The following is a 25458-nucleotide window of genomic DNA, read 5'->3' as shown; positions in this document are numbered from 1 at the left end:
ACGCTTATTGAACGCCGAATTGAATATATATTCTAGTGTATATTCGGTGTATTCTTCAGCATGAAACATATTGAATCAACGAATGCATTCATAGCCGCCTAAATATGTTTCAATATGTTTCACGCCGAAGAATACGCCGAATATACACTAGAATATATATTCAATTCGGCGTTCAATAAGCGTGAATATATATTGTAGTGCATTTTCGGCGGATAGACAGCGTATAAACATATTGGCCGTTTCTCTTGGGAATAATATCATCAAACAAACGTATTTTGTTAGGTGGTGTTTATACTCAGCCACATACTGATGATACAGCCATATTCGTCTCTGAAGTAACCCTCACCATCACCGAAATTGGTTCAACAACATCGAAAAAACTATGTGAAGGAAAACGGCGAACACAATTTGGCGAGAGCGGTTCAAAGATGATAAAGGTTGGTTTGAAGAAGCCTATTATGATAAAACTTGAATTTAAATATAAGATTAGTTTGCGTGGACTAAATGGAAAATATCGTTCTCCAGATCATATTAAATCGATCAATTTGGAAAAAGGCTTTAAAATTGAATTTCATTCCGATAAATCGGTAGGATACGATTGTGTCAGACGCGCTGTACTTTCTAAACTACATTTCAATCGAATTTAAAAGAAAAAAGAAAGAAAAAAGATAGAAAAATATGCAAAAACAAAACAATGGATTTATGCATTTTGCCAGAATCAATTAAAAAGAACTGTTATTTTTCATAAGCATCTAGGTTAAGAAACTTCACAAAATCATTGTATTTTTTTTTTAGATAATCAGTTCAAAGCCAGCAAACAAAAAGAAAAGAAAAATGTTCATTCCATAAAAACGATTGTCTCATACCTTTTAAAATGAATCATGATTTAATGCATTGAAAGTAAACGAAATAAAGATGCAATTAAAAGAAAATCATACAAAAACACGGTCGACTTTTGATTCTATTTTTTTTTAAATTTATTTTTCCACAAATTATAAACTGTTTAAGCTTGCTGCAAATGGTGTGAAGTGTGAAACGTACACACGCATTTTGCATTCAAATTGTGGGCCAAATTATGACACAATGACGCAAATGTACAGAATATTTGCCACATAATTCATTCTTTATTTTGTTTTTTGTTTCTTATTATCATTCTTACATGCTGAATGTTCAACTAATTTGGGCTATAGTATCTCGGTTCAAGCATTTATTCGTAGGTTTCTGGTGGTGAGGCATTGAAGTAGATAATACCCGATTGTTTCATCTAGAAATGGAAGGAAAAAAAAGCAAATAGTTTTAACAAAATGTGCTCTTACATTTTTCTGATTGAATGCGAATTTCGGTGTGTGGATACTTACGAAGCCGAAGGTAGCGGCGAAGAAAAGAGCCGAAGCGGCCAGGATGGCATTGTACTTGGATTGTTTCTTGTTATGATTTTCGGCCCAATCACCTTCTGGATGTGGAAGTTGATTGAAACTAGCTGGTGGTCCGATTTCCTTTGGACTTGGCCCGTGATCATGTGAAAACCGTAGCTGCAATGGAGCAACTAAAAATACAAGTAAATTGGTTTTTCGTCACATTTTTTTCTATCAATTTTCGGAAAAGCGAATGAAGAATGGATCGTTGAGCATCATTTTCTGGGTGTCATGAACAGAGTTTTGATATCAGAACACGGAATGTCAAACCATGTTATTATGTAATGTCAGGTCAGACTTATTGATTAGTTTTTCCACTTTCCATCGCTCAAAACACACTTTTCAATGCACATTTTTCGGTTTTTATTCGCCAATTGGTACTTACTGTTCGATTGGATCATTGTCCGGAGGACTGGTCGAGCAACCATCAAACGATTCATTTTGATTTCCGAGATTTTTTCTCTCTCACTGTGCCTTTGAAAAATTCTGCACTTATATTCAATGGAATTGCGTGTGTGACAGAAACTGTGTGTTTTTTCTTCGTTCATCGATTTTGACTTTGATGACAGCTGGGAACATTGCGCTGGTGTGACGCTTGGGGGAGCTCGCGTTTCATTTCGACCACTTTTCGGCTGTAGTGAAATTATATTCGCTCTGATATGAGTAGAAGACGGAGAAAAACGAGACAAAAAAAAAACAGAAAAGCGTTAAAAATAGACGAATAATGGGAAAAACACCGAAAAGAATGAAACAACTCATAAAAAGCGAAATATAGCCAAAAGTATTGAGCTCACTTTTCCATAAACCAATCAATATTTCTTCGAAATTTTCCCAAAAAAAATCCAGCAGATGGCGCTGAATTCCCCTGAAATATTCCATAATCGGTTGAATTTAACGTCATATTTTGTTTGGTTTTGACCACAGCAAAAACCGATTCAAACCAATACCGAAGTTTCAAGTTGACTTTTCTGTTTAAAATCGTTTTTTTTTTTATTTTCCACGATGAACAATTGTTAATGGAAAAACGCAAATACTTTGTTTTGTTTTTATGCATGAATATTCAGTGCTTATTCCGTGGAATGAGCATTTGTTGAGTTTTGTTTTGGATAGCCCGTTGTTTGTTGTTGACCATTTCGTGTGAAAGAATCGTTGCGATACAAACAAATCGATGATGGACATCGATGCGCGGTACACGTTACTACGTGAAAAACTGAATAATTTTGGTTTTACACAACCACTTCCGTATGGTTCGCTGGCTATCGTATCGGCACTGTTGGATGACCTCATCGTAACAAATAAGCAGCTGAAAGATGCAAAGAAAACAATTGCCGAATTGGAAAAGGTAACGTTGATCCACCATGGTCAAGCGGACTTGAGCCTTTTTTTGTTCAAAACAAATCTTTGAATGAATGAAATTCTATGGAATTTATGAGTTTGAAATAAAAAAAATTTAAAATTTTTTGAATGAATATTTTCAAACATTTTTCCCTCCAAAATAATTTTTGACAAAAATCAACTCGATTGCTTACTAATTGCAGGAGAAAACCGCATGGAATCTTGGAGTGGAACCGTACAAATGTGACAATTCCAAGCTGTTGGCTGAGTGTAATGCTCTTCATTTGGATATGATGCGTCAGCGTGACATATATCAGAAGAAAATCTTTGAATTGAATAAATCCATTCGACATTTAGAGTGTGACAATCGTGAGCTCAAGCAGCAATGCGATGAATTGAATGCAAAACTCGACGTATTCGATCCGAAACAACGGAAACATCGTAACGATTTGTTGAATCAAAAGCGAAAGCCGTTTGTGTCGACAGTGCGATCGGGTGAATTTTTGCCATCAACATTGAAATCCATTGAAAATATGGACACCAAATCGAAATGTTGTTGCCATTCGGAGAGGAATGATATGATTTCACGGCTATTTGCTGAACAAGAAGCAAACAAAGTTAAAACACACTTGGAATTGATGGAATTGTATAAGTCGCAGGTGAGTTGATGAGACAAAATCTATCACGAACAATGTCAAGTGTGTGATTCGATTGAAAAAGTGACATTTTTCCATCAAATTTACCAAAAACAAAATTGAAAACTTGATTTTTTTTCTTCATTCGTCCCCAGCTCGAAAGTCGTAATCGTGAAATAAGTCGATTGAATCAATTGCTGACGGGTGGTCGGCCACCATTAGCTCTAGCAAAGGATTGCTGTTATCGGGACATTAGCACTCTGGCCGAGGATATTCAACGAATGCAACGACAAAAATCCGAACTCGAAGCAAATTACGAACAAGCCATCAAAGCTCAAACTAACGCACTCGACGAGATCGTCTGCCTTAAGGAGCAAAATGAAAAATTGACCAAAGAATTGAATGACATCAAAGACGTGGCGCTCAGTGTAGAGTCCGAAGCAAATGTATCGTTGGATGCATTATACAAACGAAACACAGCGCTGAAATTGAAATTGAACGATTCGAAAAAACGAATCCAAGAATTAGAAGCACAAATCGGTAGCTCCACCGATGGAGGCTCTAAGGATCTCAAAGCGGCCAATTTTCAAATTAAATTCTTGCAAGAACAATTGCAAAGCATAACCAATAAAGGTGAGTTAAGGTCAATTCATTATTCATGCTTGAACAAAAATTAATTTTTTCATATCAAAATTTTGTTTTTCTCTCAAAAAACTCATTTTCCCGAACTTCAGAATGTGAATTAAAAACAGAGGTGGATAAATTGACGAAAAAAAATGCGAAATTAAAGGGAAAGCTGTCGGCTGAATCATGCAAATGCAATTTGTCACAATCAACAAATACCAAAGATGTTGGAACGATGACAGCGCTTCAGTCTTGTTCGATTGATGTGAATCGATTGAAAATTGACCGTGACTTTTATCAGCAGGAATACTTGAAACTGTTGAACAAACCGCTTGCGGACGGTGAAATTAATCTATTGCGAAAGCAACTCATAGAAAAAGACTATGAGATAAAAATGTTGCGTAAAAAATTCGACAGTAACTTTTTCGTGAATGAGCCATCTCAACAGTGCCGAGCGGTAGAAGCGGCCATGCATCGACTGGAAAGAGAGAAGAAAGTTCTTCAAGAGACCATCGATCGATTGACAATTGAATGCAGTGAATTGCGTGAAAATTTACATTCAACGGCAACAACGCAACGCGATCAATACACCAGAGACGAATGTGAAATCGATCGGCTAAGGCAACGCATTCGACAGATTGAAAGTGAAAATTTGAGCTTAAAAACAATGGAAGCCACAGCAAAGTCAACGGTGACTATTCTAAAAGATGAAGTTGCTCAGTTACAAACACAGATTGGTCAATTGAACGAGGAAAACACCAAATTACGTACGACGAGCAATCAGTTGAGGGTTTTGCAAGAACAAACAGAAAGTGCATTGATCGAGCATCAGAGTCGATTAACTCATTGTGAACGACAACGAAGCCAAACTGAGTCACGGCTCAATGTCATTGACAGCAGTCGGACCGATGGCTTCCGCGAAATAGGTGAACTTCGCGCAGAAATCGCAAGACTGAAGACGTTGAACACAACATTGACCATCGAAAAGGATAAATTGATTGTGAGTTTTGAATCATGCTTGGAGGGTATTTTATGAATTGAGAAAGATTATGACATATTCTGGATTAAACCAATTTGGCAATATCTCATCATCAATTGGCTGGCATTATCTCATTAAAATGGCTAATTAATACTGATTTCGATTTAATTTCAGAGTGAATTAGATGCCAAGACAGAAGAACTATTTCAACTGGAACCAAAGATGGATACAATGAAAGCGCGCGTAATTGAATTAGAAGCAGAACTATCGACCACTCATCGGCAGATCAAGTGAGTTATTTCGTTTTGAGCTTATATTGTAAAATGTGTACTGATTTATCCATTATTCGTGATCTTTAGCAATATCAGTTCGGACAACAAACACAGCAAAAGTTCATTACAGCAAGTTACCAGTGAAATGGATGAGTTGCGACGACAAGTAAAGCAATTGAAGACAACGAATGATAATGTCATGTATGAAAATCGACGTTTGACCAACGATTTGGCCGAAATGGAATGCACCAACAGTGTGCTAAAGACGAAGTTAGCCGATGCAGAAAAGGAAATCGATCGACTTAAGCGGCAATTGCAACAATATGTGCAAGAAGTGCAACGAGCTGAAGAATTACTCCATCGAAAAGAGGATGAACGAAATGAAATGCTCGATCAATACAAAACCCTCAGTCATGATGCCGTTGCGCTGGAAGGCACCAATCACAGTTTAGAGCTGGAAGCAGCTGAATCAAGGTACTTATTTTTTTTTTTTTTTTTTTACATCCATTCAATTTGATAATTTTTCTCATTCTTCTCCACTTTAGACGCAACGTAATCGAATTGGAAGGAAAGTTAGTGCAACTTCAGATTCAATTGAGTGCTCGTGAGCAGGAGCTAAGCACAAGCAATTCCAAAGTGTGTGAATTAACGAAAGAAGTGCATCAATTGGAGCTGGATATTCAGCGGTATAAACATGAACGAGATTCAGCGCACAAAGAATTAGACGGAGAGAAAGAATTGTGCAACAAATTGGATATTGAAATTGAGAAATTGAATGCTGAAGTACAAGAGTATTCGGAAATTAGACAAGATGTATGGCTACCCTAGAATATTCAACAAAATATACACCAAATTAATTGATTGTTTTTTGTTTGTTTTGAATTCAGCTCGAGTGTGAGGTTGAGAAATTGCGCGGCGAGTTATCGCTGTTGAGAGTCGGTGACAAGGCGGCCACAGAGAGTCTAAAACAGATTTTAACCGGAACCAGAAAAGATTTGGACGAAGAACGTTCCGCATCTAGCCAATTTAAAAAAGAGATTGACAAATTGAAAGCACGCATGGAGGAATTAAAAGTAAGATGAGTTTTTTTTTTTTGATTTTGGAAGAAATTAAAAAATTTGTATTTCATAGGAAAAAGCTGCTGAGGAACACGCAAACGCCGTACGAAATGAAACACTTGCAAAGGAGTACCGGTTGCAGATTGATGAGCTGAAGAATCAAATAACCAACCGTCGTTTTGAACAAGCCCGTCAACAAGGCCAATACAATGAATCAACCGATAACATGCCATCCATTTAACAAACCCATTTTTAATTAGTTTGACGAAAATCCCATTTTAAATGCACTGCCTTTTGAATTGCTTATTGCAATTTTTTTTTTAATATTTGTTTTTATATGCTGACATTTTTTTTCGTGTTAGAAACAAAATCTTTGAATAAAAAACCGTTCATCTTTTACAAGCAGCCCTGTGCATATTCAATTTTTAGCGGTTATTTTGACCGAACAAAATGCCGCATGCAATGCTGAGATACTGACGCGCTCTGTTTTATTGAATGCAAATGTCAAATTCAACGAACTTACAGCAAGTTGGTGTTTTGAATGTGCAAAATACAACGGAATAAAATTCAGACTGCTTTTGCCGTGCTCAGTCACATTTTTGGTGTTAATTTCCCAATAATTCTTCTGTTTTTGAAAATTTTGTTTGAAAAATGGGAATTTATGGTTTGAAATATTGTTTGAATCGTGAAGATCAAATATGCAGCGTCAATATCGGCGAAGAAGTTAAAAAATGGAAATGGTAAGTTTGCGAAAGAGTCAATTTCATGCTGAATTTTTGTGATGCTAACAATCGTTTGCGTTACTTTTCAGTAAAAATCCCGATGAAATCACACCGATCGTTGTCATCGACTTTCCGAATTTGGCACACTGGCTGGAACAGAAGCCAAATGACTGGATTTGTGGTCTAAGATATCAAACGATGACACAATGTTGGGAAAACTATTTTGTTGCACTGAAAAATGCCGGTTGTTCGTTGGTATTTATTGCGCCATGGTACGACGCAGATTTTGACATAAATAAGAGGTTGGAACGTTTGAATGGAAATTTCGAAAAATATGTTGACATCTACGATCAGATCGAGGATGGAATCGAGCTACAGAATATTGTAGTTGCAAAGGATCTTAACATGGAAGCGTCAAAGCAGTTGCTTGCAGCTGTGGCAAAAAAATATGGTGATTTCCATAATGTATCAAAGGAGCAATGCCATTTGGAAATCGTGAAGTATGCAACGCATCACAATGCAATGGCCATTCTGTCAAGCAATACCGAATTCCTCATATTTGATGGCTCATGGAAGATTTGGTCAACAAAGGATGATGAATTTCAAGTCAACGAATCAAATGAAGTTACAACCACCGAATACGGGCCAAACTGTCTCATCAATGTTTTTGCACTTGCAAAACATCAATTGCCACTGTTTGCTACTCTCATAGGCAACAAAATCACCGGCGAATACTATGACAAACTATGTCGGTTTCATTACAGCTTGGGCTCGACGACGTATCGATGGCAAAATGTGGCCCGTTATGTGCGCAAAGTGTATGATAGCAGTAAGCATCTATCAGATATGGATATTAGACGGCTCACGCAACACGTCTTTGGAACAGCTGATGAACCATATCAACGACTGATCCGACAAAGTCTCGATTTTTATAATCTAAACTACCCAGAAGCTATCATCGATGATCCACTTGAACAGAAACTTGTAAACACAGACATGTATCGAACGTACAAGACAATAATGGATCCGATTAAAACGATATTGGCGCGTTTTTATGACATGCGTCGCGGTGTTGAAGGAGCAAGTTTTTCGGAGCTTGTAATCGATTGGGAAAAACGAAAAGTCGGTATTTTGCAACAGCGACTCAATGATAATTCATTTACATTGCAATTTTTGGCAAAGAAAAGTTTCAACGAGGCGTATCAGTTTAATACTGAAACACCGGTTTACCCTGATTGTAAGTCGATTATACATTGATGCTTCAATACATTTGTTGACTTTTATAATTATGCTCGTTTTAGTTCCTCTGCCTCCTCTGGAACATCTATATCTGCAAACAGAGAATAAAGATGATCGCGAATTCATCGAAATGAAGTGGAAAATTTTTGGATGGATCATGTCATTTTCTGCGGAAGAAATTTCAGCAATTAAACAATTGCCGACGGACTTTTCAATGATTAGTGCCATTTTACTCGCTTTGGTCAAGGTTTGGCAAACTCAGATTTCTTCAACCAATCAATCTCAAATTCATATCAGATCTATGACAGTAGTTTTTCTGTTTTAATAGGCACGATTGATTGGTGTCCAAGAAGCCGACGGAATTCTATACACAACCAAAATGGTACAAACAAATCAAATAAATGACGTTGAATATCCAACTGTTCTCACTGCGAAACATGTTCGAGCGGTGCACGTCTATAATAGCGTATTTCCACATATGAAAAAGAATTTTGCAATCGCCGGACTGAAGTCAGTCTCTCAGGTGAGCAGCGAAACAAGAAAACTATTTTGAGCATCAAAATACACCGAGAAGATCTCACATCAAAATTGTAATTTTTTACTTTATTCTATGTTTATCCAGAAATTTCAGCAGTTCGATGGGGTTTACTTCCAGAATCTAATGAAGCTGGTTCCTGAAATGGACGCCGATGAGCGTGAAACTCTCTTTGAACCCATTCGAGCATATCGGATTTACTAATGAAGAGACAGCACACAGGAATCATTTTTAAGACATTCTCACAGAAAGGAAAAAGGGAAACAAGATAAAAGAGGTTAATAGAGAGTCTCTCAAGATTTTTTTTTTCCAAATATAATGGAATATTTATATAAAGAACCTACTTCTTATGAAAATAATAACGGCATAACTGGCTCAAAAATAAAAACAAATTGAAATAACACAAAATTCGAATTGTTTTGAATTTGATGGAAGGTATTCCAAAGTATTCAAAATACCTAGGTTTTGGATGGATTACAACAACAAAAAGTAAATATTGTGAGACAGAGGGAAACGTCAGTGTCAAAACCGGTGTATTTACATTGCTTTGAAGTGTCACAGCAACAACTAGCACGTTTTTCTATATGAAACAGTTTTGTTTCTGTTTTTTTTTTTATATTTTGTAATTGTCCTAGCTTTTTTACCCATTTAAAAAAAAAGAAATATGTCAACATGGGTGTTCGTGGTTTGAAGACATTTTTGGAGCGTGAACAACAAACTCGTCCAATAAATATCGGAAATGAAGTCGACAAATGGAAGAGGTAACGAATTGAAACAAATGAATTGTATTCAAAATACTGCTAAAGTGTTATTATTCACTTCATCATGTTTTATCTGCATACCTTTATTAATTTTGCAGAGCGAATCCCGGTAAAACACCGATCATCGTCATAGATTTCCTAAGTTTAACAAATGGCTTGACAAAGAAGGAAGAAGATGCAATTTGCGGTGGTCGACACCAAATCGCGCTTGAAAATTGGAAGAAAATGTTGAATGCACTGAAGTCAACTGGAAGTTCTTTGGTATTTTTTTCGGATTTGAACATCCAAGTGGGCAAAGTGGACGAATGGTTGAATCGACGTAATGAAGAATTTCTCATCTACACGGAAATATACGATTTGATCGACAGTGGCATATCACTAAGAGAAGTGATTGAGCGGCAAAGTGATAAAAAGTCAGTTTCGTCAACATTTTACGGCATGGCTGTGATAGCCCGGGAATATGGCCAATTCAATTATTCAATTAGAAGAGAATGCGATTTGGAAATTGCAAATTATGCTAAAAATAACAATGCATTAGCTGTAATCACGAACGACACCGATTTCCTCATATTTGATGGAAACTGGAGGCTTTGGTCCCCACAAGACATTCACATAACGCAATCGAATCGACTAAAAACCATTGAATATAATCGAAATGGAATTGCAAATACCTGTTCTCTCGCCAGACATCAACTGCCACTTTTTGCCACATTATTGGCCAATGATTTCACGCATGGCTATTATAATCAATTGGCACGATTTTATTGCAGCATGGGCCCGATGAAATATCGAATTAGAAATGTTGCACGATATGTTCGTAAGCTTGGCAACGTTAATCTCAACGAATTCGATATCAGTCGAATTATTCAGCAAGTGTTTGGCTACACCAACGATGAATTGCAGCAACTTTTCAGGCAAAGTCTTGATTCCTACAACATTGATTTCTCGCCCATGCAAATTGACAATCCATTGGAACAAAAGCTATTGAATACGGCCATGTATCGACCATATATGGCAAACAGTTGTGGAATTCATGGCTTCACAATGGGTTTTTATGATATGCGAGGATCCAGTGCCAATTTACCAATTCTTCTCATCGACTGGGTAAAACGTAGAAAAGGCATTTTAAAACGGAATACCAATGAAACATTTTTAGTTTTAGCAAAAAAGAACATGAATCAATCATTTGTATCTCATACTGAAACAGTGATCTGTCCTGAATGTAAGTATTACTAAAAGTTTGGTTAAATTCAATTTTTCGTAGATTTTCCATTTAATTTATCATATTTCTCTCTTTTTATTTATTTTATTTACTATGCCCACGTCTTTTCAGTTCCTCTGCCTTCCTTAGAAGAATTATACGTTGGAACTGATGATGATTCGAAAATTATCGACATAAAATGGAAACTTCTTGCATGGATCATGTCACTTTCGGAAGATGTCATTTCTCTCATCAAAAATTTGCCGAAAGACTATGTGTTGATCAGCACCATTCTCTTTGCGTTAGTCAAGGTATTCACCTCAGTTAAACATACTTGATCCAAATATATCCAGATTGACTTGATCAGTTGTTACGTCAGAATGGAATTTACTGAATGTATCAATGTTCAAGTGCATTTTCGTTCATGATTTATTCTCTTGTGTGTTTTTGCAGGGCGAATTGATCGGCACGGAAGAGGCGGACGGAATTCTTTACACGGAGAGTATGGTTTATGCGAACGCAACATCGAATGTAGAATATCCCATTGCGGTCGTATCAAAAAACGTTCGCGCTGCCCATCTGTACAATATCACCTTTGGGTCAATTCGACAAAATTTTTCCATTGCTGGTCTACTGCCATACATTCAGGTAAAAATGCGATTAACTGCCACGTCTTATAGAATAAATTTTTAATCCGAGTTTTGATTGTATGTTTACACATTGCAGGAAGTTCTTCAATTTGACGGAGTTTATTATCAAAAGTTGATGGAGAAAATCAGCTCGATGAATACGGCTGAACGGGAAATTTTGTTTAATCCCATCAGAAAGTATAGGATTTATGCCAATATCAGTTGAACATACATATTTTTGTTATTTATTTGTATAAAATAAAACGAGTGCAAAAATTGAATTCTCTTGGTTTTGAATTAGCTCATCGGAATTGACTTTTAAACTTAAGTTTTGATTATAGTCAATTAACTATGAATTAAAAATGGACTTGGAAAACTGTAGAATTGAAATAAATATTCAATTTTAATGCATTTTTGAAGGGAAAAAATGACACAGACCATCGATAATCATACAAAGAATGAAGAATTGAGAAAAAATCACATTTTTCCACGTATTTTTCCACCAAAAATAAATTTTTGTTCAAAGCAGCCATTTTTATGGTTTTTTGGCCGCAGAATTCGAATTCACCCAAAAAGAAATAAAAAAAATTTCAGTGAAATTTTTCATACATTTTTACGGATTTTTTTGCGTTTTTTCGGTTTTTCTCCCAAAACTCGTACCCCATATGCAATGGAGCAGAGCTTTGTTCAGCAAAGTTTTGTATCTCACTAAAACCTACAATTTTGTTGCAAACAGTCATCACTTATCTCTTATCAGTAAGGAGATAACAGTGATAATTGATAAGAGCTATCAAGGCCAATATCTCCTTACTGATGAGAGATAAGTGATGACTGCTTGCAACAAAATTGTAGGTTTCAGCGAGATCCAAAACTTTGCTCAACAAAAATCTGCTCCATTGCATATGGGGTACGAGTTTTGGGGGAAAAACCGAAAAAACGCAAAAAAATCCGTATAAATGTATAGAAAAATATCAATTTTTCCCACTGAATTTTTTTTATTTATTTTTGGGTGGATTCGAATTCTGCGGCCTAAAAAACCATAAAAATGGCTGTTTTGAACAAAAATTTACTTTTGGTGGAAAAATGTGATTTTTTTCGATACGTGAACACTACTAGAACATTTAAGTTCTCAGGTTATTCGATTTTTGTCATCAGCATAGTCAATCTTAAGGTAATTTGAGACGCTGAGTTCAAATTTGGTGTTAAAAATGCACTTGGAACCATGTATTTTTGCTGTATGGCTGAATTTGTTTAAAAAAATCATATTTTTGTACTAAAACTTTTTTAGAAAGCAAAATTAGCTAATTTTTGACAACGTATTCGTGTTCAACGTCCCAGAAAACTCTAAAAATGATATGTCACCAGATTCGATTTGAATAACCTATGGGTTTTCTATCAATATATATGTTGAAAAATAGGTCAAAAACACCCATTTTAAGTACGGCTCTATCGACCACTAGATTTCAACATTTTTTTGATCTGAAAAAGGGAATCAGCTAGTTTTGAGCCCAATTTAATTTTAAGCTATTGGGAGCATATACCTTACCATGATAAATCAGTTTGGACCACCCTAATGAAGAAGCAAATTTAACGTGAAATTCTAAGTATCAAAGTACTTTTGGTTTTGAACAACAAAGACAAAGTAAACAAAAATAGAAAGAAATGTCAATGTCGAAACCGGTCAAGTAGCATGATAAATATTTTATGAAGTTTTGTGTTGTTCTGCTTTGTTTTTAAATAACTTATCTTCATCTAAATAAATTTCAAATCAAACAACGCTGTATGCAATTGCCATAACTTCACCAGAGCAAAAAAACATCTCAAAATGGGTGTTAGAGGTTTAAAAACTGTGTTGGAGAAAGAGAAAAAAATGCGTTACATCAACATTGCAAATGAAGTCAAGAAATGGAAAAAGTAATATTACATGAAAAAACGCATATTCACATTGACACTAGTGTTAACGAGGACAATTTTCTTCCAATTTTGCAGATCGCATCCTGGCAAGAAACCAATAATTGTAATTGATTTCTTATGTTTGGCAAATAGCTATGGAGATAATATTAAAGATGCTCTTTGTGGTGGCCGACATCAAATCGCTTTAAGTGACTGGACGAAAATGTTGGATGCATTAAAAGCGACCGAAAGTACGCTGGTATTTTTTTCGGATTTAAACATTCAAGAGGGAAAAGTGGACGAGTGGTTAAGTCGACGCGATAGAGAATTCGTAGAGTATACTAAGTTCTACAATTCCATTGACAGTACTGCCGTTAGCCAAATGAAAAAAGGGAGACGGGCGATTAGTTCAACATTTTATCAAATGGCAGTGATTGCACAAGACTATGGTCAATTCAATTATTCCATTCGACGTGAATGTGATTTGGAAATTGCGAGATTTGCCACAAATAACAATGCAATGGCTATCATTTCGAACGACAATGATTTTCTGATTTTTAACGGAAATTGGAGACTATGGTCATCTGAGGGTATGCGAAACAAATCACAGCGACTGAAAACTATTGAATTTGATCGAAAATCTATTCCAAAACTGTATTCGCTCGCCAAACATCAACTACCACTGTTTGCTACATTATTGGGTAATGATTTTATCAACTTCATTCAATTGGCTAAATTTCATAAGCGCATGGGCGCGATGGAACATCGAGTTAAAAATGTTGCAACCTATGTTCGTAAAGTCGGACGTGCTAATCTCACTAACGCAGACATCAAGCAAATTGCAAAACATGTGTTTGGAGAGAATAATGAAAAACTTGACCATTTCGAAAGGCTGATCAGAGAAAGTATTGATTCGTATAATACTAATGTCCCTCGCGTACACATTGATGATCCACTAGAATTGAAGCTATTGAATACCCGCATGTATCGACCGTATATGACAATCGGTTATGGCATTCAAGGAGCCACAATGTGTTTCTATGATATGCGCGGACCTGGTTCCACATTCCCAATGCTTCTCATCGACTGGATCAAACGTAAAAAAGGCATTTTAAAACGGAATACTAACGATAGTTTTCTATTATTGGCCAAGAAGAAAATCAACGAAAAGTTCAGGGCTCACACTGAAACAATGATCTGTCCCGATTGTAAGTATCGCTAGAAGACTTGATCCTATACATTTTCAATCTTGATTTTTCATGCATTTTTTTCAATTAGAAAAAACTAATGCTAATGTTTCTCCTTTCAGTTGCACTGCCATCCTTAGACGAATTATACGTTGGAAATGGAGACGATTCGAAAATTATCGATATCAAATGGAAACTACTTGCATGGATCATGTTACTTTCGGATGACGAGATTTCGCTTATCAAAAATTTACCCAAAGATTTTTTGATGATCAGCACCACTCTCTTTGTGTTGGTCAAGGTAATCGCTTTTCAATCATCCATTTTCTCTTCTTTTCAATTTTCAAGCTGCACTTAAGAATTGAAAAAAAAAAGAGAAAATGGATGGTTTATTTCTGAATCAGAGACTATACAGAGTCTGAATCAATCATGATTGAATAATTTTTCATATGAAATTCATAATTTTATGTACTTTTGCAGAATAAATTGATTGGTACTGCAGAGGCTGACGGAATTCTCCATACTGAATGTATGGTTTTGGCAAATACAACTTCAAATGTACAGTATCCCGTTGCACTTAACCCAGAATATGTTCGCGCTGCTCATATCTACAATATCACCTTCGAACATGTTCGACAGAATTTCTCGATTGCAGGTCTATTGCCGCATATCCAGGTAAAAATGATGTTATCTTTCAAATAACAGAAACAAGGCTAAATTTTATTTCGATTGGATGGTTTATTACAGGAATTACTTAAATTTGACGGAAAATATTTTCAGAAGCTGATGGAACGAATCACCTCGTTGAATACGCATGAACGCGACAATTTGTTTAATCCCATAAAAAAGTATAGGATTTATGACAACATCATTTAGGCATAGTTTTACATAAAATGTTACTTTGTTGATTATTGTGATGGAAATAAACCAAATACATCGTTCAAGATGATGTGCATATTTTTAGCACTACATGAAATGTAAAGCAACTAATCTGCTACTTTTTTTTCCTAGATACTTTTTGAGTGTTGAAACAAATTATGGTGAATTTGAATTTTATGCTCAATTTTTTTATTTAATCTAAAACAGCATAATATCTCAAATCGCCAATCAAATTTTTATTATCAAATGTTGTTTAAAAATCACATTAATTTTTCGTATAATATTTTCTGAGTCTTGACCAAAATTAAAGTGATTTCAGATTCTATGCTCATATTATTTATTTAATTTAAACCAAAGGCAGTATATTCAAAAAAGATATTAAAAACCAAGATCTTGTAATTCATTTTGCAAATAAATATATTACTTCGAAGTTACTTTGATGAAATAGATTTCATGTAGTGAGCCAAAAAATAGTTTGTTGTGAAACAACAAAATAGATTGAGTAACTAAAAACTCAAGAACGCAGAGCGGAGCGAAGCAAAGCTTCTAAAATGAATGTCACGGAACGTAAATCTTTCTTTGCTTCGATCGAAGATTATCGCATCTATGCAAACGACAACTAAGACAAGGACACATGAATGGGTAAGAATAATCTTGACCTGTCAAATTGAGTAGAAATAAATGTGAAACATAGAGTTTTTTTTTTATATGGAGTTGTTGTTGTAAAGTCCATATAAAAAAAACTCTATGTTTCACATTTATTTTCACTCAATTTTGCAGGTCAAGATTATTCTTACTGATTCACATTTGAAAACCCACAAAATAAGAACAAATATACAAGGCTGTATGAGAAGCTATATATGAATTCAAAAGTAGTAATTTAAGAACGAATATTCTCTAAAAGTTCATATATGAACAGAGCAAAAGCAATGTCGATATAAGTTCGGGATTTATTTTTTGTCCATTATTTCCATGAAATAAAACAAATACGCCTTTCGAATAGATTTCGTTAAAAGTTTACCTTACCGGACAGCATGATTCCATAAAAATTGTTTGTAAATCTAAAATCCAAAGAACTTTCATATGAAAATCCGGTTCTTTCAATTACAACAACAACAATGTAAACAAGTGATCATCTGACGCCCGACCAAACGTCAGTGTCAAAATGTGACACTTGACCATTTATTTATTTGTTAAACCATTCCATTTGCACCGCTCGACTTTTATAAACTGTTCAGCAATTCCAATAAACGAAGTAAATGCACTTTTGAAGTTAAAAAAAAAAATGGGTGTTCGCGGCTTGCAAACATTTCTTGAGCGTGAACGACAGGTTCGTCCAATTAAATTAGCCGAAGAGATCGATGACTGGAAGAGGTAGGTAAAAGTTTCGTGTGTATTTGTTTTACTTCGATGTTTGCATAATTTTTCACGATATTCATTCAGTGAAATGTTACTTACAATTTGAACAGGAAGCATCCTGGCGAAACACCGCTGCTCGTAATCGATTTCTACAATTTATGCTTTTGCTTGGGAACAAACATAACTCTGTATTGGATAGTGTTTGCGGTGGTGGACATCAAACTCTGCTGAATGCGTGGAAGAAATTATTGACAGAACTAAAAGCCACTGGCGGTTCGCTTGTGTTTTTCATTGATTTGAATGTTAACGAGGGAAAAATTGACGAATGGCTCCGGCGCCGCAACAGAGAATTCAAAACATACATACAATTATATGGCCATATTGAGCTCGGATTGATAACTGAATACTTGAGTGGCATGGACAAAGGTGTTGTGCCTGGTTCAGTGGTTCCGTCAATGATGACGATGGCAGAAACATTTGGTGAAGTTCATTATTCCTTTAGACGTGAATGCGATTTGGAAACAGCTCAATATGCAACGCGCCACAATGCATTGGCTATCATTTCGTCTGATACGGATTTCCTTATATTCGAAGGCCCGTGGAGATATTGATCGGCGAAAGACTTACACATGGGCCCACTCAATCAAATGAGAACCATCGAATTCAATCGAAATGGCCTTGCAACCATTTGTTCACTTTCACAACATCATCTGCCATTGCTCGCCACATTGTTGACCAACGATTTCACGCATGATTATTACGATCAACTAGTGAATTTCTACACTAGCTTGGGCCCAATGAAATTTGTCGTTAAAAATGTGGCTCGCTATGTGAAAAAGGTGGGCAGTGCTCATCTATCGGATTTAGATATTAGACGACTTACACAACACGCTTTTGGAGAAGCCGATAACAAAATTCAAAGACTGATCAGACAAAGTCTTGACTCATATAATATTGACTTCCCTCCTGTGATCATTGAAGATCCAATGGAACTGAAGCTATTGAATACGGGCATGTACGAGTTGTATATGTATTACATGGGTGAAATTCAGGATATTATCCTCGGAATGTATGACATGCGCGATTGTAAGTCAGAAACTAATCTGCCATTGCTGTTAACGGATTGGGCTAAACGTAAAACCGGCATCATTCGAAAACGGACCAATATTCCATACACGTTTACTCTGCTAACGAAGAAACAATTCAACGAAGACTACATTATTCACAAAGAAGAACCGATTTATCCGGAATGTAAGTCAAAATTTCATATTTTTTTTAAATGTGATCAGCGATTTGTGTAGAAAAAATCAGCTTCTAATAAAAAAAATTGCATTTTTCAGTTCAACTGCCTCCTTTGGATCAATTATACATCCAAACTGATACTGTTGATGATCGCGAGAATACCGAAATTCGATGGAAGATTCTTAGCTTCATCATGTCATTGTCAAACCAAGTTATTCTTGCTTTAAAAAATCTACCGAAGAATTATTTAGTCATATGCACGGCTCTCTACGCTTTAGTCAAGGTATTCATTTTTATAGATAGTTTGGCTTTGGATTTTTCATTAAATGGTAATTAAAACATATCTCCACAGAGTGAGTTACTCACAGCGAAGGAAGCCGATGGAATTTTATACACAGAATATAAGTTTAATTCGGGAGAAGACATGAAAGTTGGCTATCCAACTGTCTTTACAACACGATTCATTCGAGCAGCTCATATTTATGACAACTGCTTCACAAGGGTCTCAGACAACTTCTCCATTGCTGGTCTACAGTCATACATTCAGGTAACAATTGAAATTCATTAATTATTATCAATAATTTGATGAAAAAGTCTGAAATTTATCTTGATATTTTTCTCATTGTTTTTAGAGCGTACCACAGGTTGACGGAGTCTATTTCCAGAAAGTGATGGAACAAACTTCTGAAATGGACTTCGTGGAACGTGAATCTTATTTTGTTCCGATCAAAGCCTATCGCATCTATGCAAATGTCAACTAAGACTAAACAGTAACTTATGAGTCTAAAGAATAGAAGCAAATACTCATGTTTGACTTTCTGGAATAGATCTTTTTTAGAATTAGAAAGAATTCAATCGAAAAATAAATATTCAGTGTAAAAAAAGCATTCAAAATATCGCCAAAATGTCGTATAAAGTATACAAAGGCGTGAATTTGATTGAATTCAGCGAAAGTAATGCAAACAAATTAACGCCTAACAGAACGCCAAACGAAATAAATACGACTGAACAATCATTGATATTAATACAAATAAATATAGTATAAGACGCACATTCACGCTGATGTCAGAGTCAAGTGCAGTTGTTTTCGAGTGTATAAAGACAAACAAAGTTTTTTGTTTTTTGTTTTTATCAAACTTTGAAAATCAGATGTTTTTATTTGATAAACAAACATTCTAAAAAGAAATTTACTTTAAAAAATGGGTATCGAAGGATTGACAAATTTTTTGAGAAATGAAAATCAAATTGTTCCAATTGATATTCGGAGAGAAGTGAACAAGTGGAAACGGTAACAAAAAAAAAATTTATTGCAAAGTTCTGAATGATATGATGAAATCCAATTGAAATGTGATGAAATGCATGCAATTTCATGAAACAATGTTTCTTCATTTTTCCAGTACGCATCGTGGTCAAGAACCAATTTTGGTAATGGATTTTTTGAGCGTGAGTAATGGAATTGTGGGACAATTTAAAGATCAATTTGTGTATGGTGGTCGTCATCGACACATTCAGGAATATTTGAAATCTCTTCTGTTGAAATTTTTGCAAATTGGTTGTCGGTTAGTATTTTTCAGTGATTATAATATTCAAGTTGGTAAACAAGGTGAATGGTTACGCCGACGAAATTTAGAATTTAAAAAATGCACCGATCTATATGATTGGATTGGTGATGGGAAAACACCAGAAGAAATGTGTAAAATGCCCAGAATATACCGGCTGGCGCTAAAGTCACTATGCTACGAAATGGAATTGATTGCACAGATTTTCGGTGAAATGAACTATACCATTAAGCATGAATGTGACTTGGAAATTCTGCGCTATGCAAAGCAGAATAATGCTATGGCAATCGTGTCATGCGATACGGATTTTCTTATGTTTGATGGTTCATGGAGACTTTGGTCATCCGATGACATAAAAATCAAATCGGGTAACTTAGTAACTTGTGAATACAATAAAACAGCCATTGAAACCATTTGCTCGCTCACTAAAAAGCAATTACCGCTATTGGCGACTCTGATAGGCAATGATTTTACGAAAGCACATCGTAATAGTCTAAATGCTTTCCATCGTACGCTGGGTGAACCTGAAGATAAAGTGAAAAATGTTGCGCGTTTCATACGCCAACTTGACCGAAATGAACTAACAGATATTGATATAGCTGAAATCTTTGGCAATGCTTTCGATGAAATACGGGTGTTGATTGAAAAAAGTCTTGAATCGTATAAAATCGATGATGATTCAACGGCGATAATTACGGATCCAATTGCAATGAAGCTACTTGGCACGCTGAGCTATCCAGCGTATATGACGATTATGGGTCCCATTCATGGCATCAATATGAACTTTTATGATATGCGCGGTTGTGGAGAAGGCGTGAGCCTCTCGAAGCTGTCAATCGGCTGGTTGCAACGAAAAATTGGCCTTTTACGGAAACAAAACAATGATGAATCCTTCACATTTACATTACTGGCAAAGAAAAGTCTTGACGAAGATTACGCGGCGAGTGAAGAAAAACCTATCTATCCCGAATGTAGGCACAATTAATCAACAACTCAAACTGAGTCGTCAATTTTATACAATTTCAACGAGTCATACTTTTACTGCAATACAACAGTCTGCTATCACTTCAGTTTCAGTTCCCCCCTTAGACGATTTATACCTTAACAACACAGATCTTGATATCATTGAGTTTCGATATAAAATCTTGGGCTGGATTATGGGCATCCCTGATGAAATCATTCGTGAACTAAAACATCTGCGAAAATTCAGCGCAAAAAGAGCAACTTTGTACGTTTTGGTCAAGGTAAGCCCCATTGAACAACATTTTCGCTGTTATGAATGTCGAACAGCCGGTTCGAAGAATAATAATTTTTTTTTGAATTCTCCAATTGTTCTATAATCAGAACGGATTGATCGATGTTTGCGAAGCTGATTGCATTCTATATACTGAAGTCAGATCGTTAGAAGATTCCCGTAAAAGAGTAAAATATCCAACAAAGATTAATCCGAATCACATTCGGGTCGCTCAAATTTATAACATCTCATTTACTAATGTGCGCCAAAATTTTGAAATCGCTGGCCTGTTACCTTTACGCCACTTTGAGGTCAGAAAACCGATGATTTTTACTTGAACTTTAATTGAATTTTAATTGTCTTCAACACTTTTCAGCGTACTGACATAGGCATGGCTGAGATTGTATCACAATTCGATGGAATATACTTTCAAAACTTGATGGAAAAAGTCACTCACATGAATCATAATGAACGTGACGAATTCTTTTCTCTTATCAAAAACTATCGAATCTATGCAGATGATCAAGCATTTTGTTGATGCGCTTTAAAAGCCGTTTTAAATTTAACCATGGATTTTTTTCCCAATTTTTATATGCTCTAAATAAAAAATTGTAATATAATTTTTTTTCATCTTGTTATGGAATCAGTGGTGTTTTTTTTGATATTCACAAATTTGTAATTTCAATTTTGGATCTAGTTAATTGATGACATTTTTTTTTTCATATTTACATTTTTATTTTCTTTCAAATACTTAGCAAGCATTGATAACCCTTTATATTATTTGGTTTTTGTTTTCAAAATACAAACAATTGTATTTGAGTCAAATCGAATTCGCTTTTATTACAAAGAGTTTATCTACTATTAGCCTAACAGAAATAAACGGTTGATATTATCGAAATCTATCTAAAGTATCACATTTGCACCAAAACATGTACGTTCACATGAATGCATTTTGTTTGTAAAGTTCTGCGATATCTAAAATATCTTAAGTACCTGTGTTCAAAATCCACATGTTCGCATACATGCATACATGTGACGTACATTTGCATGAGATGCTGCTTGAAGTTCGTGCACGTGTATTTTCGTTTGTCTCCCTACTCTTTCGCTCAAACAAATCTCCGACGAACTGTCAACACAGCTGTTGAAATGATTTCGAAATAGACGCTATTTGGTTTGCCGGCAAGTGAGCATCATTGAAATTCCAGTGGAATAAATGCATTTTTTGCGTGTTGTATGCATAAAAAGTGTTTTATTCCATCGAATTCATTTGAATTAGTTTGTATTTTAAGTGTGAAAGAGTGTAGATTCTTCGAAAATGGATTATTATGAGATAGACCACGTAGATCAGCGACTTGACGATATGCACGATGAATATGATATTTATGAACCGACCACCGCTGAAATTTGGGCTACCTGTGCCTGGCCATCGTTACAACAAATTTTGAAATACAGCCTGCCATTCATTTTCTGGAATATTGCTTTTCGAATCACAACGCAAACGTGTAAGTTTCATATTCCTAGGGTATTCACGTTCAGTGGAAGATTTATTTTTTTCAATGACAAAATATTCAACTAGGTATTGAAACTATCTGTATCTTTTTTCCATGTAACTTCTTCGCTTCGGTATATAGTTGTCATTCCACATCCGCTTCAGCATATTTCCTCAATATTTTGCGGATTGGCACTGTCCTATTCCACACTTGGCACGGACTTTTTGTACAGTTTGGGCTTTACTTCAATCGAATACGTTGTACTGTTGGCTATTCCACTCGCTAAGCAACGGAAATATGGCATAATTCTAACGTTATTTTGCCTGGCGGCGCTAATCACAGGGTTTGTACACGCTTTAAAGGAATTTCTTTAACTTTTTTTCAAAAAAATTAGAATCAAATTTAAATGTGCCCATTCAAACAATTTCCATTTCTCTAAAACTACAGGGAAATTCTGGACTCATCAGTTTTGACATGGCATCGAATGCGTGGCACACAGATGATTGCTGCCGTTAAAATAATTTCGATTGGTTTCGACATTGACCGAAAATTGATACGATATTCGCCAAATTTCTTGGAGTTTTGGGGCTACATACTTTGTCCAGGGAACGTGATAATGGGCCCATGGTGTGCGTATAATGATTATTTGAACATTTTCAATCGGACGAAATGGGTAAGTTTACTGTGCCAAAAAAATCGATTTTCAATTGATGCTTCTTTAATGTTTAGATGCAAGCAATCGCATTATTTAATTTATTCATTCTTCTTTCCCCTCTCAATCTAGTCATTTGTGTGGATATTCCAAGTTCTGTTGAATGCATTCACTGCCATATTTTTCCTGCTCGCTTCCAACTGTTTCATTGAGGCATACGTTCCAGATTTGAATTCAGCGTATGAAAAAAAATTCCAAAATGAATTAAATTTCACATTTTAAATGTGATCATTTTGGTTTTTATTAACTTTTTCTTGAGTTATTTTCACTTACCTTTTAATTTTTTTACATTTCAGATGGGGAGCGGCGTACAAAGGAGCTCTATCATTCCGGTGTAGTCATTACTTCATTTGTTTCTTTTCACATTGCACGATGCTAATGGCCGGCTTGACTACAACACGGCAAAAGCAGAATCGATTTTTGGGTTATTCAATCACAAGGCCATGGTTGATTGAATTGCCGCGGTCTCTCGTTGATGTTGTGGTTTCATGGAATCTCTCTATGCATTACTGGCTCAAAACATGTAAATTTTATCTTTATTTTTGAAAAAAAAAAGAAGAAAAATTGAACAATTTCACACAAACTTCAATTTGTATTCCATTTTCAGATGTGTTTCTGCAACTCATACCTCACGGTCGACTCAAGGCGGTCATACTTACCTACGTCATATCATCGCTGCTGCATGGCGTCAATATCCAATTGTCCGCAGTGTTGTTATCACTTGGCTTTGCTACCTATGCTGAACACACGGTTCGCCAAAAAGTGGCCGAAATTTTCGATGCATGCGTCTTAGCCAACTCCTGCACCGAATGCACACATCGTTATAATGGACGCAATGTGTTGGTCATGGCATTCAATTTAGGATTTCGTATTTTGGCAATGCTTCATTTGGCCTATCTAGGAATATTGCTGGATGGATTTGTTGAAAAACCCGAAATTAGAGCATCGATCAGAACGGTTCACGAACGTTGGAGCAATTTGGACTATTTAAGCCATTGGATAATACTGCTTACATTCGGCATTGGCGCTATTATTTAGATTTTCTCAAAGAACTTTTTTTGGAGAGAAATAGAAGAAACAAACTTTACTGTGATCGAAACCATCTCGCCAATTTCTAATTATTAATCATTTTAATAACGGTAATAACATTTAAGGAACATCTCAAATTTAGAAAGAAATCAAAATCTCACGATAGAAAATACCCGTTTTTACCTTGAGTCTCAATGTAACGAACAAACTACCGACAAAAAAAGAATCATCCTGTTAATTTTTTGTATTTTCTTTATTAGTATTTCTCATGTTTCCGATGTTATAGAATAGAATAATTGTTTCCAAAAATTTCTTTCAAACTTTCTCCAATTCAATTAATTTTGATTGTAACAAATTAACTCGAAATGTCAAATAACTATTGGATTCTTTTTTATACAATGAATAAAACGGATATTCTTTTCTTATGGAAGAAATAATCGCAATAAAATAAATGGAAATGTTTGAATATGTGGAAAATATAATTGTTTATGGAAAATGACATAATGAACGATACAAATCTTCGTTGGTTTGGATCCAACTTCGAGTTTGGATAAATCCGTCCCATGGCAAATTTCAAAATACCGTCAAAAAATTTGGTCTTTAGGTAATAATTCATCTAGTATGTTCCCGGGTAAAATTGAACAATTTTTCTAAACACCTAACACAACCCATAAAAGATTTTTTCATATTATTAATCTATTGTTTGAACCATTCTCGCCAATAAAGCCATGAAGCTTCGGGCTAGGGGCTAACCACGGTTTTAAAAATAACCAATAATGACCGACTTTAACATTTTTTATCATTTAAAGAAATAAATTCCGATATGATCACATTTTGGTTGATTTTGCGCGATTTTTGCAGTAATTTTTTTGCTTTAACGAATGTTTTAGAAGCGGGTTTTGGTGCATCCTCAGGATCGTTCAGAACTGCTCCCGATTCTAGAAGTGGGTTTTGGTGGATCTTCAGGATGGACCAGACTGGGTTCGACAATGCCCTGGCCCATCCTGAGCATCCACTTCCAGAACTGGGAGCAGTACTAAACGATCCTAAGGATGCACCAAAACCCACTTCCAGCATTTTTGAATCGGTAATGACGTCAGCACATTAAACGTTTATAGTCGATATTTAACGATAAAATTCAATATATACAGATTTTCTCAATTTTTTACGGATGTCATCAAAATTTGGCGATAAAAACAGATTTTGTCAATAAAAAATCCGTGGTTAGCCCCTAGGCTTCGGGTGGATAGTTTGCAACGATAATATGATGTTTTGCCTAAAATTTCTTTAAAAAAAAAAAAAAAAATTTCATATCGCGCCGCAATGAATTTTTAAAACGATATTTATTAACGCGATTTGGAATTCAGTCAATGGGATAAATTGATAGCAAAATAGATGGAATACGTTCCATTTTAAATTCAGATGGAATGAAGAAAAAACGGATACACGTGTGCATCAAAGGAATTTAA

At 35.5% G+C, this 25458-nt stretch overlaps 8 protein-coding genes across 9 annotated transcripts; 7 read left to right on the top strand and 1 right to left on the bottom strand.

Moving 5' to 3' along the window:
• Positions 1 to 953: 953 nt before the first annotated feature.
• LOC129573548 (uncharacterized) lies at positions 954 to 1962 on the bottom strand. The gene is made up of 3 exons (XM_055454178.1): positions 1801 to 1962; positions 1359 to 1546; positions 954 to 1264 (listed from the first exon to the last, which is right to left on the bottom strand). Exons 1-3 carry the CDS (start codon positions 1853 to 1855, stop codon positions 1208 to 1210), a joined length of 300 nt encoding a protein of 99 aa, XP_055310153.1. The 5' UTR covers positions 1856 to 1962; the 3' UTR covers positions 954 to 1207.
• Positions 1963 to 2029: 67 nt separating this feature from the next.
• On the top strand, positions 2030 to 6723 carry LOC129573545 (centrosomal protein of 135 kDa). The gene is made up of 9 exons (XM_055454175.1): positions 2030 to 2757; positions 2954 to 3409; positions 3541 to 4018; positions 4120 to 5009; positions 5163 to 5278; positions 5348 to 5734; positions 5806 to 6073; positions 6148 to 6333; positions 6392 to 6723. Exons 1-9 carry the CDS (start codon positions 2584 to 2586, stop codon positions 6557 to 6559), a joined length of 3123 nt encoding a protein of 1040 aa, XP_055310150.1. The 5' UTR covers positions 2030 to 2583; the 3' UTR covers positions 6560 to 6723.
• Positions 6724 to 6790: 67 nt separating this feature from the next.
• LOC129573546 (uncharacterized) lies at positions 6791 to 9222 on the top strand. Its single transcript, XM_055454176.1, has 5 exons — positions 6791 to 7058; positions 7130 to 8277; positions 8342 to 8526; positions 8608 to 8802; positions 8902 to 9222. The coding sequence occupies exons 1-5, from the start codon at positions 6970 to 6972 to the stop codon at positions 9016 to 9018; spliced, it is 1734 nt and encodes a 577-aa protein (XP_055310151.1). The 5' UTR covers positions 6791 to 6969; the 3' UTR covers positions 9019 to 9222.
• A 118-nt stretch (positions 9223 to 9340) lies between these two features.
• LOC129573547 (uncharacterized) lies at positions 9341 to 11686 on the top strand. The gene is made up of 5 exons (XM_055454177.1): positions 9341 to 9575; positions 9674 to 10797; positions 10909 to 11087; positions 11230 to 11424; positions 11503 to 11686. The coding sequence occupies exons 1-5, from the start codon at positions 9487 to 9489 to the stop codon at positions 11629 to 11631; spliced, it is 1716 nt and encodes a 571-aa protein (XP_055310152.1). The 5' UTR covers positions 9341 to 9486; the 3' UTR covers positions 11632 to 11686.
• Positions 11687 to 13049: 1363 nt separating this feature from the next.
• LOC129573544 (uncharacterized) lies at positions 13050 to 15798 on the top strand. The gene is made up of 5 exons (XM_055454174.1): positions 13050 to 13319; positions 13395 to 14506; positions 14608 to 14786; positions 14966 to 15160; positions 15233 to 15798. Exons 1-5 carry the CDS (start codon positions 13231 to 13233, stop codon positions 15359 to 15361), a joined length of 1704 nt encoding a protein of 567 aa, XP_055310149.1. The 5' UTR covers positions 13050 to 13230; the 3' UTR covers positions 15362 to 15798.
• Positions 15799 to 16307: 509 nt separating this feature from the next.
• On the top strand, positions 16308 to 18819 carry LOC129573501 (uncharacterized). Of its 2 annotated transcripts, XM_055454016.1 has the most exons (7): positions 16308 to 16738; positions 16834 to 17852; positions 17901 to 17974; positions 18064 to 18248; positions 18318 to 18390; positions 18463 to 18512; positions 18598 to 18819. In XM_055454016.1, exons 2-7 carry the CDS (start codon positions 17353 to 17355, stop codon positions 18724 to 18726), a joined length of 1011 nt encoding a protein of 336 aa, XP_055309991.1. In that variant the 5' UTR covers positions 16308 to 16738; positions 16834 to 17352; the 3' UTR covers positions 18727 to 18819. The 2 variants fall into 2 exon arrangements, with proteins under 2 accessions (XP_055309991.1, XP_055309990.1); XM_055454015.1 differs by having other exon boundaries at positions 16834 to 17974.
• A 144-nt stretch (positions 18820 to 18963) lies between these two features.
• Positions 18964 to 21401, top strand: LOC129573498 (uncharacterized). The gene is made up of 5 exons (XM_055454013.1): positions 18964 to 19253; positions 19363 to 20495; positions 20596 to 20768; positions 20869 to 21069; positions 21135 to 21401. The coding sequence occupies exons 1-5, from the start codon at positions 19165 to 19167 to the stop codon at positions 21294 to 21296; spliced, it is 1758 nt and encodes a 585-aa protein (XP_055309988.1). The 5' UTR covers positions 18964 to 19164; the 3' UTR covers positions 21297 to 21401.
• Positions 21402 to 21522: 121 nt separating this feature from the next.
• LOC129573500 (protein-serine O-palmitoleoyltransferase porcupine) lies at positions 21523 to 24466 on the top strand. The gene is made up of 6 exons (XM_055454014.1): positions 21523 to 22260; positions 22390 to 22591; positions 22696 to 22921; positions 23033 to 23139; positions 23257 to 23483; positions 23568 to 24466. The coding sequence occupies exons 1-6, from the start codon at positions 22074 to 22076 to the stop codon at positions 23996 to 23998; spliced, it is 1380 nt and encodes a 459-aa protein (XP_055309989.1). The 5' UTR covers positions 21523 to 22073; the 3' UTR covers positions 23999 to 24466.
• Positions 24467 to 25458: the final 992 nt, after the last annotated feature.

This window comes from Sitodiplosis mosellana, unplaced genomic scaffold (genome assembly GCF_009176505.1).
Source record: "Sitodiplosis mosellana isolate CC-2019 unplaced genomic scaffold, AAFC_SMos_1.0 Smas_scaffold_6099, whole genome shotgun sequence".
In the NCBI taxonomy this organism is placed as follows: domain Eukaryota; kingdom Metazoa; phylum Arthropoda; class Insecta; order Diptera; family Cecidomyiidae; genus Sitodiplosis; species Sitodiplosis mosellana.
This window is presented reverse-complemented; position numbering and strand designations above follow the sequence as displayed.

Coding starts and splice junctions, on each gene's coding strand:
- LOC129573498 (XM_055454013.1), top strand. CDS start 19,165: ATGGGTATCGAAGGATTGACAAATTTTTTGAGAAATGAAAATCAAATT. Junction 20,769..20,868: donor CTTTGTACGTTTTGGTCAAG/GTAAGCCCCATT, acceptor TTCTATAATCAG/AACGGATTGATCGATGTTTG. Junction 21,070..21,134: donor TACCTTTACGCCACTTTGAG/GTCAGAAAACCG, acceptor AACACTTTTCAG/CGTACTGACATAGGCATGGC.
- LOC129573544 (XM_055454174.1), top strand. CDS start 13,231: ATGGGTGTTAGAGGTTTAAAAACTGTGTTGGAGAAAGAGAAAAAAATG. Junction 13,320..13,394: donor GAAGTCAAGAAATGGAAAAA/GTAATATTACAT, acceptor CCAATTTTGCAG/ATCGCATCCTGGCAAGAAAC. Junction 15,161..15,232: donor GTCTATTGCCGCATATCCAG/GTAAAAATGATG, acceptor GGTTTATTACAG/GAATTACTTAAATTTGACGG.
- LOC129573548 (XM_055454178.1), bottom strand. CDS start 1,855: ATGAATCGTTTGATGGTTGCTCGACCAGTCCTCCGGACAATGATCCAA. Junction 1,547..1,800: donor GACAATGATCCAATCGAACA/GTAAGTACCAAT, acceptor TTGTATTTTTAG/TTGCTCCATTGCAGCTACGG. Junction 1,265..1,358: donor TCGCCGCTACCTTCGGCTTC/GTAAGTATCCAC, acceptor TTCCATTTCTAG/ATGAAACAATCGGGTATTAT.
- LOC129573546 (XM_055454176.1), top strand. CDS start 6,970: ATGGGAATTTATGGTTTGAAATATTGTTTGAATCGTGAAGATCAAATA. Junction 8,527..8,607: donor TTTTACTCGCTTTGGTCAAG/GTTTGGCAAACT, acceptor CTGTTTTAATAG/GCACGATTGATTGGTGTCCA. Junction 8,803..8,901: donor GACTGAAGTCAGTCTCTCAG/GTGAGCAGCGAA, acceptor ATGTTTATCCAG/AAATTTCAGCAGTTCGATGG.
- LOC129573500 (XM_055454014.1), top strand. CDS start 22,074: ATGGATTATTATGAGATAGACCACGTAGATCAGCGACTTGACGATATG. Junction 22,261..22,389: donor TCGAATCACAACGCAAACGT/GTAAGTTTCATA, acceptor TTCGGTATATAG/TTGTCATTCCACATCCGCTT. Junction 23,140..23,256: donor GTTCCAGATTTGAATTCAGC/GTATGAAAAAAA, acceptor TTTACATTTCAG/ATGGGGAGCGGCGTACAAAG.
- LOC129573501 (XM_055454015.1), top strand. CDS start 17,353: ATGGGCCCACTCAATCAAATGAGAACCATCGAATTCAATCGAAATGGC. Junction 18,249..18,317: donor CTCTCTACGCTTTAGTCAAG/GTATTCATTTTT, acceptor ATATCTCCACAG/AGTGAGTTACTCACAGCGAA. Junction 18,513..18,597: donor GTCTACAGTCATACATTCAG/GTAACAATTGAA, acceptor CATTGTTTTTAG/AGCGTACCACAGGTTGACGG.
- LOC129573545 (XM_055454175.1), top strand. CDS start 2,584: ATGATGGACATCGATGCGCGGTACACGTTACTACGTGAAAAACTGAAT. Junction 5,279..5,347: donor ACCACTCATCGGCAGATCAA/GTGAGTTATTTC, acceptor CGTGATCTTTAG/CAATATCAGTTCGGACAACA. Junction 5,735..5,805: donor CTGGAAGCAGCTGAATCAAG/GTACTTATTTTT, acceptor TCTCCACTTTAG/ACGCAACGTAATCGAATTGG.
- LOC129573547 (XM_055454177.1), top strand. CDS start 9,487: ATGGGTGTTCGTGGTTTGAAGACATTTTTGGAGCGTGAACAACAAACT. Junction 11,088..11,229: donor TTCTCTTTGCGTTAGTCAAG/GTATTCACCTCA, acceptor GTGTTTTTGCAG/GGCGAATTGATCGGCACGGA. Junction 11,425..11,502: donor GTCTACTGCCATACATTCAG/GTAAAAATGCGA, acceptor TACACATTGCAG/GAAGTTCTTCAATTTGACGG.